Source organism: Camellia sinensis, chromosome 11, assembly GCF_055761805.1.
Source record: "Camellia sinensis isolate YWXY chromosome 11, ASM5576180v1, whole genome shotgun sequence".
In the NCBI taxonomy this organism is placed as follows: domain Eukaryota; kingdom Viridiplantae; phylum Streptophyta; class Magnoliopsida; order Ericales; family Theaceae; genus Camellia; species Camellia sinensis.
This window is the reverse complement of record NC_138971.1, coordinates 125,475,478-125,490,545: the sequence shown is the minus strand read 5'-3', so window position 1 is coordinate 125,490,545 and position 15,068 is coordinate 125,475,478. Positions and strand designations below refer to the sequence as shown.

The 15,068-nt window shown below is 39.9% G+C and overlaps 1 protein-coding gene across 2 annotated transcripts in view; it reads left to right on the top strand.

Moving 5' to 3' along the window:
• Positions 1 to 15,068, top strand: part of LOC114308343 (DNAse I-like superfamily protein) — a 41,082-nt gene that overhangs the window by 19,083 nt on the left and 6,931 nt on the right. For both annotated transcript variants that reach the window (XM_082894676.1, XM_028253909.2), the window contains exons 6-8: positions 306 to 387; positions 524 to 561; positions 7,062 to 7,143. In XM_082894676.1, coding sequence (XP_082750802.1) covers positions 306 to 387; positions 524 to 561; positions 7,062 to 7,143 — 202 coding nt within the window. The remainder of the gene's footprint in view (positions 1 to 305; positions 388 to 523; positions 562 to 7,061; positions 7,144 to 15,068) is intronic.

Here is a 15,068-nt window from a genome sequence, read left to right as displayed (position 1 = left end):
GGTTTGGAACAATTGTGATGCATGCAGCGGGTCCAATAAGCTGCATGATTTTCATGCTGTTTTGAATTTTCCGATGTAGTAGGTGCTGGCCCTCATTTCTTTTGCTTGGGGAGGGGTATTATCAACTCAATTTCTAAAGAAGCAAATTACTATTGACACCATTGAGCTGTCTAGTTGTCCTTCATTGCTAGCATCTTCAGATTTGAAAACACTGTACATGCTGATTCTATTATATATTACCTTAAGCAAATCTGGTATTGTAAATTTTTTTCTAGCTGGAATTGATTCAGTAATATTTATATTAGATTCAAGTTGCTGCATGAGGAATGCATTGAATTTAATAAGCTTGGACTTCGGGATAATGTTGCCCAGATATGTGTGTTGGAGGTACACCAGATCTTCAAATCCTTTCTTGAATGCTACATAGATCTGCCAGTATAAATATATTTAATTTATTGTTTTCATTATTGTTATTTCACCTTTATTTTTATTCGTTTTAACTATTATGCTTTTTGTTGAACAGTCGTTGAATAAGAACGATAATAAAGATATGCCATTGAGGTAAGTTCTCAAATTTTAATGAAGTCTCTTTTCCATTGTAGAGATTCTATGGTGTAATAATAAATTTTAAAATTTAATTTTAATTTGTAACCAATTTCTCAACTTTTATGTAGAATTATGTTCTCTTGATGAATGTTATCCTTTTACTTAACTACGAAATGAATGCAATTGACACATATGTTAACCATATATGCAACAGAAGGCATTTTTTTATCAGTAACTTGCAACAAAAGACAATGTTTTTTTACCGTTGTTCTATTTTGTCTTTACTATCCATCAACTTTAAGAAAAACATTGCAATACTCAACCCAAGTCACCAAACTTTTGTCCCTACATGGTCCTTTTCCTTCAATTGATTCTATCTGAAGTCAAACCCTCAGTAAAATTTAAAGTCCTTTCTAATTGCCTCTGTTCATGTGGATCAAAGCACTCTTCCTCACAGCCACAATAATTGATTCCCTATTCTATGATGTACAGGACTATACCATTGCAAAGTCATTTCATTTTCATATGGTGCCTTTTCTAACTTTTTCCTAATAATTCCATTTTCTGTTTTTCCTTTTCTTGTAACACCACTCATCCATACCAACTTTTGCCGATCCAAAAAAAAAAAAAAACTCATTTCAACTACACATTTTTTCAATATGTTTTTTTCCCCTTAATTGCCTAGTATTTAGTATCATACATCATAACAGGTCTTATAGTAGTCCTATAAAAATTTCCTTATAGGAATCCCACGAGTATGCAACACTCTTAATGTTTTCCATTTTATTCATTTCTCTCTATGGGTTGCATCCTTAACAATCTCTCCATCTTTATGAATAATTGACTAAAGATGTCAAAACTTTTATCCATTTCACCCAATGGGTTGCATCCTTCACAATCTTTCCATCTTTTTGAATAATTGACTCAAGATGTCAAAAATGGCTGCTTTAGAGGATTGCAGTGGGACTAAGTCCAGATGGTTTTCCTGTGGTTTTCTTGCTAGATTCAAGGAACTTCATCAGAAAGGATATTATGGATATATTCAATCATTTTCATGAGAGGCTCCTTTGAAAGAAGTTTGAATTTCACTTTCATAGCATTAATCCCGAAGAAAAGAGGTATTATAGAATTGAAGGACTCCAGGGCTATTAGTTTGGTCGGTTGTGCTTGTAAGTTTTTGTAAAAGTGCTAGCATTACAATTGAAACAGGTTGTGGGTAAGGCTGTTTTTGAGACCTATAATGCTTTTGTGAGAGGGAGACATATCCTTAATGTGATTTTGGTAGCCAATGAGGTGGTGGATTTTATATTGAAATGTTATATTTAAGATGGACATCTAAAAAACCTAAGATTCATGTTTTTGGGGTCTAGTGCTTTACCACTACACCAGGCCATGTGCTTAGCAAGGTGGTGCAAGGAGGGTTGATTACTGGATTTGGAGTGAGGCAGGAAGGACAAATGTAGATAGGAGTCCCATACTTTTAGTTCCTCGTTTTGGTATAGGTCATGACACACAGGTATTTTTTGATTGGATACACAATTTGGAAAGTTTCATTAATTGGTATCAATTGACCAGTGAAAGGAAATTACTTTTTTGCCAAATCTAAATTGAAGGGCACAACTAGAATTTGGTGGACTAAATATCAGCAGGAAGGATCATCATGCCACTATCCCGAACATGGGAAGATGTGAAGATTGCCATGAATCATAACTTCGTTCCATTGAGCCACAAATAGTGTGCCCACTTGCAGTTTACTCAATTGACTTGGGGAAGCAAGTCCGTGGAAGAGTACATGAGGTTGTTTTACTATTTCACTACTGTTAAAATTCAATGTATAAAGAGAATTGTATTATTGATTGATGTGTTATGTTTACAATGAGTCCTATATATAGAAGATTAGAGGAGGTAGGTATGTAGTAGGTGGAGTAGTAGGTAGAGTAGGTGAAGTGGGTGGAGTAGGTGTAGTGGTAGGTTTTAACAGCCCCCCGCAAACTCAAGGGGGATAGGAACTAACCAACTTGAGTTTGGAGAGAGTAACAAAACAAGAAAAGAGACTAATACATAAAATAAAAGAGGATAGGAGACACTGTATGGTCGTGTCAGACCGTTGGTGAAGACACTGGATGGTTGTGGCATAACGTTGTAGAGGACACTGAATGGTTATGTCATAACGTTGTAGAGGACACTGGATGGGTGTGTCATAACGTTGTAGAGGACACTAGATGGTTGTGTCATAACGTTGTAGAGGACACTGGATGGTTGTGGCAGACCGTTGTAGCAGATAAAGTCTGGACAGTTGACGAGGTCACACCGGACCGATGGAGAAGCTAACCGGAATCAATGTCGGGACAGTTTATGTGGTTATGTTGGACCGTTGGAAAAGTCGCACCCTTAAAAGGTGTGCCCAATCTGTCAAAAGGCGTGCCCAATCCATAAAAAGGCGTGCCATCAAAAGGCGCGCCATCAAAAGGCGCGCCCATGTTGTCGTCGAGCGCCGAGCGACGCATGATGCGCGTGTCTGCCTTGGCTATTTAACCAAGACGGAGGCTGAGGCTGAGGCGAAGACAAAAAACTTGCGAAAAAAACCTCTGAAAAACTCTGCGTTTTCTGAGAGAGAAACTTTGTAACACTCTGTTGCCCAGAAAATGGCCTCGTCTTCCCGTGGTCTGCTCACTCTCTTTCCCGACCTCAACGAGTCAACAAGAGAGATAACTGGTGCGGTGGCCCGTGAACCTCAACCAAGCGCCCCTGAGTTTGCTCCGTTGACCTTTCCTATGCGGTCTGTGGAGCAAAGAATGGCAGCACAATCAGATATTGAGGCCAATCAGTATACTTTGAAGTCATGTGTGGAGACGATGACGGCAGTCACAAACTTGTCGCACCGGCTTCAGAGTAGGACAAATGAGGTGCAGCAGTTAAACGCCCAACTGGCTCTGCTCCAGCGCATGTATAAGGATGCGCGAGCAGAGATATGTGTGCTAAAAGCAGAAAACAAGGATCTGAAGCGGAAGGCCACCGTGATGTTCCGATTTGGAGGTCCGCCATATGCTGCAATGGAGGAGTATGGGGGAGTGAACGTGCTCGGTGGAGGAGGAAGCATAGAGGCAGCACCGTCAAGGGCCGCTCAGGATGGAGGCAAGAAGAAGAGACTGGCAGCAGAGTAGAGAAGAAAAATCCCGCTGTGGGTGTGGTTGTTTTTTTTTTTTTTTTTTTTTTTTTTGTGTGTTTTGTGGAAAATGGTAATCGCCCCTGACATGAATAAAATGAGTTTGGTGTGCAGTTCTGCGTTTGCTTTTTTTTATTTTTTGTTTTATTTTTATTTTTATTTTTAATTTTATTTTATTTATTTATTTATTTATTTATTTTTTGTTTTTAGGGAAAGGAAATAAAAGAAAGAGTTGAAATATCAGAAGGCGTGTGAATCGGTGAGCTAATAAATGGTAGGGGGATATAATATAGTATAAAAAAATAAAAAAAATATGTGAGGGTGGAAAGTTGGAACAAGCGATGATGGAAAGGAAAAATAGAAAATAAAATAAAAATTAAAGGTAGGTGTTTGATAAAAATAAAGATGTGAAAAGTGGACTGTTGGTGTGGAGTTGTTTTGTTTTGTATAATAATAATAATAATAAGAATAGAAAGTTGGCAAAATGGTGGGTGTGCTTGAGTGGAGAGAGAGTTTAAAGTGCATTGGTTAGTGGGATCACGTGGGTAGCTGATGAGAAAAAGCAAAGCAAGTGGGTTTTGCAGATACAGTGATCATGAAACCTTTGAGAGCGAGTATGGTGGCAGCGTGCCTTCAACAGGTGTTAGGAACGGGGAAGAAGACACAAGGGAAAGACACAGTTAATGGATCTGTGTTCCTTAAAAGCTTGCTTTGTGGCAAGAAAATTTTGGTTGTTGACGACAATAAGGTAAACCGTAGAGTTGCTGCTGGTGCACTCAAGAAGTTTGGAGCTGATGTCGAGTGTGCCGAGAGCGGCAAAGCTGCTCTTGCGTTGCTTGAGTTACCGCATAATTTCGATGCTTGCTTCATGGATATTCAGATGCTTGAAATGGATGGTTTTCAGGCGACGCGTCATATTCGGAAGATGGAGAAGGAGGCAAATGAGCCGCAGTAGATGAATGGAGGATCCCGCACCAGTTACTAGTGCATGTCCGTGTGTGATCAGGGAGAGGATTGAGTTGCGGCTATGTGCAGAGGATTGAAACCAGACGCAAGGAAGGCCGGTGTCGCGACGGAGCTTCGGCAAAGGGACATCGACGTGCAAGCGGCGGTGGTCTCCGGCGACTGAACAGTAGTGCACTTAGCAGGTTGAAGAAGGGAAATTTCAAGGTATGTGTAGAAAATTCGAGCGGACTAGGTTGAGGTCCGGCGGGCGGCCAAGGCGAAGTTGCCGCCCGCCGGTGAAGCAAAAATATTAGGTTCTAAACTTGCTCTGATACCATGTTAAAATTCAATGTATAAAGAGAATTGTATTATTGATTGATGTGTTATGTTTACAATGAGTCCTATATATAGAAGATTAGATGAGGTAGGTATGTAGTAGGTGGAGTAGTAGGTGGAGTGGGTGGAGTAGGTGTAGTGGTAGGTTTTAACAACTACCAAGTCTGAATTTCTATGAAATGAAGATGTAATGATCTTTGTGCATCGGCACGGGTTAAATCCACAGATTTTTTTGTGGATTAGCTACTAGCAGACTCTACCTTATGGTAGATGCGGTACAAGTGGCTCGTCTGATGGACGAAGAAATAAGAAAGAAGACTCTTGTGCGCACTCCAGTGGACACCCTTACAAGTAGTGAAAGGACTTTTGTATATCCCAACTATGGCAAATCCATTGACAGGTCACCCTGTTCTATTCCTACTTTTCTCATTCTTCGTACGAAGGTAATACTAGGTCCAAGAGTTTCAATTGTTAAGGTTTTAGCCATCATGCTCGGAACTGCCCTTCTCCTAAAATTAATGTGCTTATGAAGTCAGTTGTTGTGGTGGACAATGAAGGAACTATCGCAAACACCGAATTCGAGGATTTGAAATTTGATGTGCAAGTTGTTGACCCTGTTGATCTCGGATCGGAAGATAAGCCCTTTGATGATGTGATTGGCATTATTTGACCGTTGCTGGCTTCTGTTAAGCAAAACATAAAGGACCTTTAGAAGTTACAAACATAAAAGATTTTTCATACTAGAGTAAACTTCGGTGTTCAAGTGTGCTCTTTGTGATTGATACGGGGAGTTGCACTAATGCTATATCTGAAAACATTATGAAGAGATTGCGCTTGAGAGTGGAGTCGCATCCTAAGCCTTATCACGTGGCATGGATCACCAATGCCAAACTTAAAGTCGACAAACAATGCCTTCTGACATTCAAGATTGACAAGCTTAAAGAGACGGTAATGTGCGATGTCGCCTCCTAAGCTTTGTCATACTCTTAGGCTGCACATGAATTTGGGCCATGATGTAACACACTTAGGGCGTGCCAATACTTGTTCTTTCATTGATGACTCTACGAAATACACTCTTACTTGTGCCATTGATTCCAAAAATGTTACATTGAAATTTTTTTTGTTGATTAGACGTGTTCTTCATTCAGAAGGGATTCTTGAACATGCTCCTAACTTGTCAGAGTCAAGTTCTTTTCAATGGAGGAGAATTAATGGCCCGACCCTTGATTGGATGGAAGCCCACTATCCACTTTGAAAACCTAGGGTGAAGCCCGCGAGTCCATTGCATGGACCGAAGACTTTTGGTCCAATAACTGTAATTGTTAGTTTATTAGTAGTATTTTTGTTAGATTTAAATAAGTAATTATTAGTAGGATATTTTGATTAGGTTTCCAAATAATATTAGGATTTAATTTCCTATTTTAATTAGGGTTAGTGGCCTACAAATATTAGGTTTTGCTTCATATTATTTAGATTTCGCTTAATGAAATTGTGATTTCATTTAGGATGTGGCCTCAATGTGTTCTACATCACCTTCCCTTTTGTTTTGCACAATACTCAAGCAACTTGATCGTGTAGAATTGAATTATTGGATTGTCAAGCAATAGCTTGGTTTTGGTGCCATACTTCCACCAGGGAAATTTGGTGTGGCTTCTTTCTGACAACTTTTCAACAAGTGAATAAGGGAGCTCTAGCAACGCATGGTATGTATGGATTACTACATTTGAACCCTCCCTTCTAGAAGGAAAATGGAATGTTAAATTACGAAGGAAAGATATCATCCCCATGGACACCTAATGTATCTTTATAATACAAGTAAATCTTCACTTGTTAATACGCGCACCAAGCGAATTCCACAAAATACAGGACTGTTGGTAGTAATAGCTGAAGAGCACATCCATTCTGATATGTGTTTCAATGTTTTCCTTTCATGACATGGTTACATTATATGGAGTGTTGTTGATAATTTCTCTTATGTATTCTTTGGTTGTTAGTGAAGTGCATGATAAATCATTTTGGCTTTATATGTTTATTCTTGAATGGAGATTTGAGTATTCTGTATTTGCAGGTTGACAGGTTCTAATAAAGTTGTCATTTGTAACATTCATGTGCTTTTCAATCCAAAAAGGGGAGAGATTAAACTTGGTCAGGTATTTACTACTTGGCAAATGGGTTATAGGGATTGTCATTGAGCATTCTATGCTCCTTTGGTTATATGTTCAAGAATAAATTTACGTCTATTGATTTTTATTGTGATCTTCTTGTCTAGAAGATAATATGGTGACATTGTTAGATCGTGTCTCACTTATGGGGTGAGCAAGAAATTAGAGTCAGCATCACAAATCTGCTGTTTTGTATTTCTATAGTATGTCTGATTTCACTGAACCCATTTCTATCTGCAGAATCAGTCACATATCAAAACTTTTGATTTGCTTCCTAGTGGTCAACATTTTTTAGACTTTTCATTCAAAAGAACACCTAGAGCCCAGGCTTTTCTCTTTCCCTTAGTCTCCTATAGGGAATCAGTACAAATTGTACAATCAAATTTTAAGCAGGCTATTATTGCAATTGGAGTGTATGCGCAAGTGATCTGTACCTGGATGCAAGTAATTTGCTGCAAGAAAAAAATGTTTGAAGGGACATGAGAAAGCAACATTGGCATTTGTATCTTGCTCAACATTAAAGTTTGGGTTACCCCTATTGGTAGTGCATACCTGTCTTCCAAACGAAGTAGTTCTTCAGTGACTTGCTTCAACTGTGATGGTCGCTCAATTGGAAACAAACACTTCTTTGTCTTTTCACACCCCACTCCATTTCTCTTTCCCCTTCATCGGCTTTGTCTTTAGTTTAGCACATCCATTAATGGAGTTGGTGCCTTTGCTTCCTGAATTTATTCTTTCAAGGAATGGAACTATCACTTATTCTTGAATGGTATTTTTCCATTCTGTTCTTGATATCTTTTTTTATTTTTTTGAGCGTCAACAAAATTTCATTAAAAAAGAAAAGTGAAAGAGGACAAGAAGTCCTCATACAAAGAAAGAGAGAGAAAAATAGCAAAACAAAAGCACAAAACTCCTAGCCCTAAGGCTGGCAAACAGCAGGCCAATCCCTAGAGATCAAGAAGAAAGAGACTCCTGTAAAAGGAGGGGATACAAATGCCCAAAACAAAGCCAAATATTCCGCCCTATACCACAAAGCCTCTACACTTGCTTCCTTGCCATCAAAGTTTCTAGCATTCTTCTCCAACCATATAGCCCAGAAAATAGCAAAAACAATGCTTGTCCGCATTGTTTTGGCTCTCTTGGTTCTCCCAAACCCTTTAAACCGAACAAGAAACATTTGAATGCAGTCCTGCGGAGTAACCCATTGCTCATCACATAAGCCGAAAACACGCTACCATAATACACAAGCCACCGGGCAATGAAGGAATAGATGATCCGCTACCTCCAAGTTTCTCTTGCACATCACACACCATTGAGGGCACAGAGAGTGATTAGGCCTTCTCTTTTGGAAAACATCATTAGTTGTGACACCCTTTTGAGCCAAAGACCACATGAAAAACTTCACTTTATGAGGGACAACCGCTTTTCAAATTTTCTTCTAAGAAGGAAACAAGGAAACAAAGGGATTATCAATGAGCTCATCAAAAAAGGATTTACATGAAAAGACCCCTGAGGAAACAAGATTCCACACCCTAATATTATAAGAGGAAGAAAGAGAGACCCCCTCCAGCACTACCAACAAAGATGCCAACTCCACCGCCTCCCTATCATTCAAGTTTTTAATGAGATCAAAATTCCAAGAGATGGGTGCCATAGAAGAGCATGCCACCGATGCAATTGAAACATTTCGAGAACGAACCAACCGGTAAAGAAGAGGAAAAGATCTACCAAATGAGATATCCCTTAACCAAACATCCTCCCAAAAACAGATGGTCACCCCATTCCCCACTTAATGAAAAGAAATTAGACACAAGTGGATACAAATGAGAAATGGATTTCCACGGTAAACAACAATTGCCTCTATTAATCACATTAGAATCTCTATCATTAGGTTGAACTCCATACTTGCTTTTAACAATTGAACACCATAGCGATTCACTTTCAATAGAAAATCTCCACAACCACTTGCCCAAGAGAGTAATATTCCTAGCAACAATGTTCCCAATAGCCAAGCCACCTTTTTCCCTAGGAAGAGAAATATCTCCCACCTAACCAAATGAGCCCCTTTGCCCTCTTCACACCCTTCCCAAAGAAAATCTCTTGTCAATTTCTCAATTTTCCTCGTAATGCTAATCGGAATTTTGAAAAGGGACAAGAAATAAATAGGAGCAGATTCTAATACGAATTGTACCAAAGTATATCTCCCCCTTCCCTAGACAACAAAGCTCGCTTCCATCCCTCTAATCTTTTCGCAATTTTGACAAGAACAGATTCCCAAAAGGACGCCAATCTAGGATCTCCTCCTATTGGAAGTCCTAAGTATTTGAGAGGAAAGGAATCAATGGAACATCCTAATATATCTGCCACCCTATGCACATAGCTATCTTCCAAATTAATACCCACAACATTGCTCTTGCTAAGATTGACCTTGAGGCCCGACACAATTTCAAAAATTCTCGGAATCTTTAGCAAACTCCCCACCTTATTTTCCTCCTTTGATGAGAAGAATATAGTATCATCCGCAAATTTTAAATGAGTAACTCCAATCCTATCCCTTCCCAACACAAACCCTTCTATGACATCCTTATCCTTAGCTAAATTAATAATCCTACCCAACACATCAGCAACTAAAATAAACAAAAATGCTGATAAAGGATCATCCTGTCTTAAGACCTCTAGATGCCTGAAAAGAATCCCCAGCCTTGCCATTCACAATGATCGACATATTGCATGACAACAAGCACTCCCAAATCCATATTCTCTACCTAGCTCCAAACCCCCCCCCCCCCCCCCCCTTTCCAAAACAAAATCTACAAAGCCCCAATCGACGTGGTCATACGCCTTCGCAAAGTCTACCTTAAAGATAACACCTTTCTTACGTAGTCCCCTATACTCCACAACCTTGTTAGCCACTAAGACTACATCCAATATCTGCCGTCCTTGCATGAACCCACCTTGTGCTGAAGAAATGGTTTCCTTATGGACAATTCTAATTCTTCTAGAAAGCACCTTCGCTAAAATCTTATAGAGAGATATAACTAAGCTAATGGGTCTAAAATCTCCAATCTTGATCGACTTCTCCTTCTTAGGAATTAGACAAATGAAGGATGCATTGGTGCATAAATTAACCTTTCCACTCTCAAAGAACTCACCAAACACTCTCAAAAGATCCCCTTTTACAATATCCCAACAATCTTAAAATATAGGCATTGAAAAACCATCTGAGTTTGGAGCCTTATCTTTCTTACACTCAAATACAGCCTGTCTCACCTCATTTTCATCAAAGGGCCTTTCAAGCCAACTAGTTGTCGCTAACTCCACTAGAACCTAATTAACTCCTTCGATCCCTGGACGATCCACAACTCCATCAGAATATAGATTTGAATAAAAATTAAAAATCTCCTTGACAATAAGTTCCTCCTTACTCACAACCTCACCCTGACCCACTACCAAATTTTTGATGAAACTCTTCTTCCTCTTCCTCAACGCAACTCTATGAAATAATCTAGAATTTGTATTACCCTCTCTAGCCCATTTCAACTTAGCTCTTTGTCCCCAAAAAATTTGCTCCCTAAAAACGATCTCTTCCAACTTCATTCTGAGCATTGACCTCCTATCCCTTAACGCTCTAGATAAACCCTCCCCGTCCTCCTTCACATCTAACTCCTCAATATCCCGAACTAATCCCGCTTTCACCTAACTTACATTCCCAAAAACTTCACGTTTCCAAACTTTTAAATTATCCTAGACTCCTCTCAACTTTCGCATAAACTTAAAATCCTTCCACCCATGGACTCTACCATTTTTCCACCAATCCCTAAAGTACTCCTTAAAAGATCAATTTTCCAACCACATATTCTCGAATCTGAATGGGTTGGGACCCCATTTAAAAGGATAACTCTCAAGAATCACCAAACAATGATCTGACACAACTCTTGGCCCTGCCTCTTGCCTTACATCTGGAAATAACTCCTCTCACCCTAAAGTATGAAGGAACCTATCCAACCTACAACACACTTGATTTTTCTGGAGGTTAAACCATGTGAACCGCGCATTACTCTAGGAAAGATCAATAAATTCACTCCCTTATAAAAGAATCAAAGTCCCGCATACTCCTATTTGTGGAAACCCCATTGAGTTTTTTCGAAACAAGCCTTACCACATTGAAATCCCCTTCCATACATCAATGAGGGGAATAAAGCCCAAATAACCCCGCCAACTCATCCCACCATTTCTGACGATTTCCGGGTCTATTAGGACCATAAACCCCTGTCAGCCACCATTCCTTGTTATCCCTATTCCTAAACCTAATAGACAATGAAAACACCCCGTCAACTACCTCGCACTCCGATACAACTCTCTTATCCCACATAATCAAAATTCTCCCTAATCTCCCCCTAGTAGGCAATACAGCCCATCTCCTAAATCGAGTCCCCCAAACACTTCTAATAAAAACCCTATCACTCTTCACACTTTGTCTCTTGAAACATCACTATGTCTGGTTGCTGAATTTTCAAAACCTCTTTAACTACCTCCTTTTTCCTACGAGACCGTAGTCATCTATCATTCCAACTTAAAATCTTCATCAAGAACCATCATCACCCCTTGTCTCTTCCCCCCGACCCTCATAATTGATGCTACTTTCAAGGTTTCTTAATTCCCTTATCCCTTTCCTTAGCCCCGAACCTCTATGATTGCCACCCCCTCTAGATGCAAACCCCACACTCCTAGACTGAGATTTCTTCCCATTGTTCCTAACTAGTGCCAGCCCAAGAGTGTCAAGTAATTGTGCAAAGTGAGGTACATCCTCCTCCTCCAAAGGAAAAGACACATACTTACTCATTTTTCTCAACCACATTTTAGACTCATTACCATTATTTCCACTAACACTGTTCCTCTAGAGTCTATGATTAGGAGACTCCTCCATCGAAAGATCAGTCCTATGATTATCCATGTTACTCTCCTGTGGGTTCAAACTGCCCTTGGTAGAATTCCTACACGCATGTAACTGAGGCAAATTATCATTCTTGTTAGAAACAACTCTGCTAGATTGTAAGAAAAAAGGACCCAATAGTGACTCCCCCTCCTCCCCTCCCCTAACTGGCACTGAATGAATACCCTGAATATGAGAAGGAGGTGAAGAATTCATGTTATCCCCTGTCAAAAGAGTCACAAACCTTTTCACAAGAGTCAAAGACTGCCTCACCCTTAGACCCCACAGTGTGCTTAATACAAGAAGAAAATGGTACCTCCTCTTTATGGAATAGCCAATTTAGGTTCGGGTCAAAATCATCAACCCTCTCCTCCTCGATACAGGCATCAACTTCCTTGTTTGGACCCAGAGATTCATCAGAGCTTTCATGAGATCCTTATCCTTCCAACACTTGGAGCACCCCTTGTGGATCGCAAATTCCCACTTCCACTTTGTTAATCATTCGGTCAACACCAGGGAAAATTTCTATCACATCATTATCATCTTCACCCAAACCATCAACTCTAGTGATGCGCCCAATCCGTAAAAAATGCCCTGTCGATCGATCAAATGAATTTCACTTGGGTTTAACCCATCCGGTGGAGTTAGAACCTGTTTGTCGATCCCAGGCTCCATACTGATGTCGCACACCTCAAACTCCTCACCCTATTGTTGCCGACTATCGCTGCCGTTGGACCCATCTCCCCCCTGGTTCGTTGTCTGGATACTATTGTTCTCACCATCGGGATTACCCATCGTCTTCCTTACCCGATGAAGCCCTTGTTCTGAACCTGGGAAAGAAATACCCAAATGGTCTGGGTTAGGCCCATCATAAATTGGGTTATGATTTGGTCTTTTTATTTCCCGATGGGCCTTCTTCCACTTGGTTAAATCTTGGGCCAAATGATGAGTGCAAATTAGGCCCAGATTAATACCCTCATCACCACCATTCTGTTCTGTGAGTGACACATGAGAAAGGCCCAAAAATGGCCTAGGCCCAAGATCACCCATCAGCCCATCTCCACCTAAAATATCCTTTTCTGAGCTGTGTCCCTGAAAATCTGGCCCATGTTCAAGACAATCTCTGTCAACCCTTGACCTCCCATCATCATTGACATCCCTTGTGTCAAAAAGATGTGCCTCTTCGTTAACCCCAACTTTCTTGGGATCATAATGTTCCAACTGTAAGCATTCAACCAGGCATCCACGTATCCCGGCTGTCCCTCCTCAGCCTCGTCATCTCCCCTACCGCCGGCGCCAAGCTCCGTTGGAAACTCTTGCTAGAAACTCCATTGCCAATGACCCTCTCTTCGTTTGATAGGTTTCGACAGCGACTTCACACGCACTGTGAATGATCCTTCATCCGTCGTAATCTCTACGGTTGATTGTAAAAACCCAGAATTTGATCCTCTCAACTTCAATCTTGCCTCAAAATGATTTTCAGAAGTCTTGGTTCTGTTGTCCACTTCTAAAAGCCCTCCGCATGTCGCCCCGATTTTTTCAAAGATCATTCTATTCCATAAATTAAACTGCAAGTGTTAGAATTTCCCATCTTTACCTTCACCTACTCCACTACACACTCCACTTCACCTACCTCCACTTCACCACACACTCCACTTCACCTAACCCACTATCACCTCCACTACACCTACTACCACATTTTCTTCTATATATAGATTGTATAGGAATTGTAATTAATCTATCTTGTAATAACAACACAATACATCAATCAATAATACATTTCTCTATTTCTTTTTATACATTGCATTTACTACATGGTATCAGAGCATAAGATTTAAGCCTGTATTTCTTTGTCACCGGCGGGCAGCCGGCCGGCAACTTTGCCTTTGCTGCCCGCTGGAATTTTCTACACATACCTTCCACTCTCCGCAGCGTCTTCGGACCCCTCTCTCACCTGCCACACTTCCAAGGTCACTTTCGCAACTGGTTTTTTTTTTTTTTTCTTCGTTCCTCTGACCCAAGAGAAGAAGGGTCAGAACCTTGCTATAGCCAGCAGCTGTCTTCATAGACAATATATCCTCTCATATATCATCAAAAGTACTTTTGAGTGATTTAAGTGAAAAATGAAGGCTTCATACATTGCAGTGTGCTCAGTGCTGGTTCTGATCCTACTGGCCTATGAAGCACAAGTCTCCATGGCAGTGACATGCAACCCAACAGAGCTGAACTCTTGCGTGGGTGCAATCACATCAGGCACACCTCCATCAAAGCTGTGCTGCTCTAAGATCAAGGAGCAAAAGCCTTGCCTTTGCCAGTATGTCAAGAACCCCAACCTCAAGAAGTATATTACCTCTCCTAATGCCAGGAAAGTAGCTACCACTTGTGGGGTTCCCATCCCCAAGTGCTAAGACACTTTCTCTCTCTATATATATCATGCTTCTTGTACACCATATAACAAATATACTAAAATAAACAATACCCACACTACACTGCTACACTATTCTGCCACACACTCCCACTTTCTATATTTTAATAAGATGAATGCCTCACTTTTCCACCACACATACATGCACGACATCCACTATCTCACCTTTATTTTCATTATTATAAAACACTACCCCAATTTTATATAAACTTTTCTATTCTCACTTTTCTCCACCACCCAACACCATCATCACATTTTCCACCGCCCAACTTTCTTTATTTTATATATATATATATATATATCTCTTTTTATTATATTCTATTTAAAAAAAAAAAAAAAAACAAAAACAACAACAAAAAAAAAAAAAAAAAAAAAAAAAAAAAAAGGCCACCAAACAAACACAACCCCGTTTACCAATTTGCACAACCACCCATCTTTTATTCATCTCAGGGATCAACCCCGCTCACATTTTTACAACACAAACAAAAAAAAAAAAAAACAAAACACACAAAAAAAAAAAAAAAAAAAAAAAAAAACCAAAAATACAACCAAACA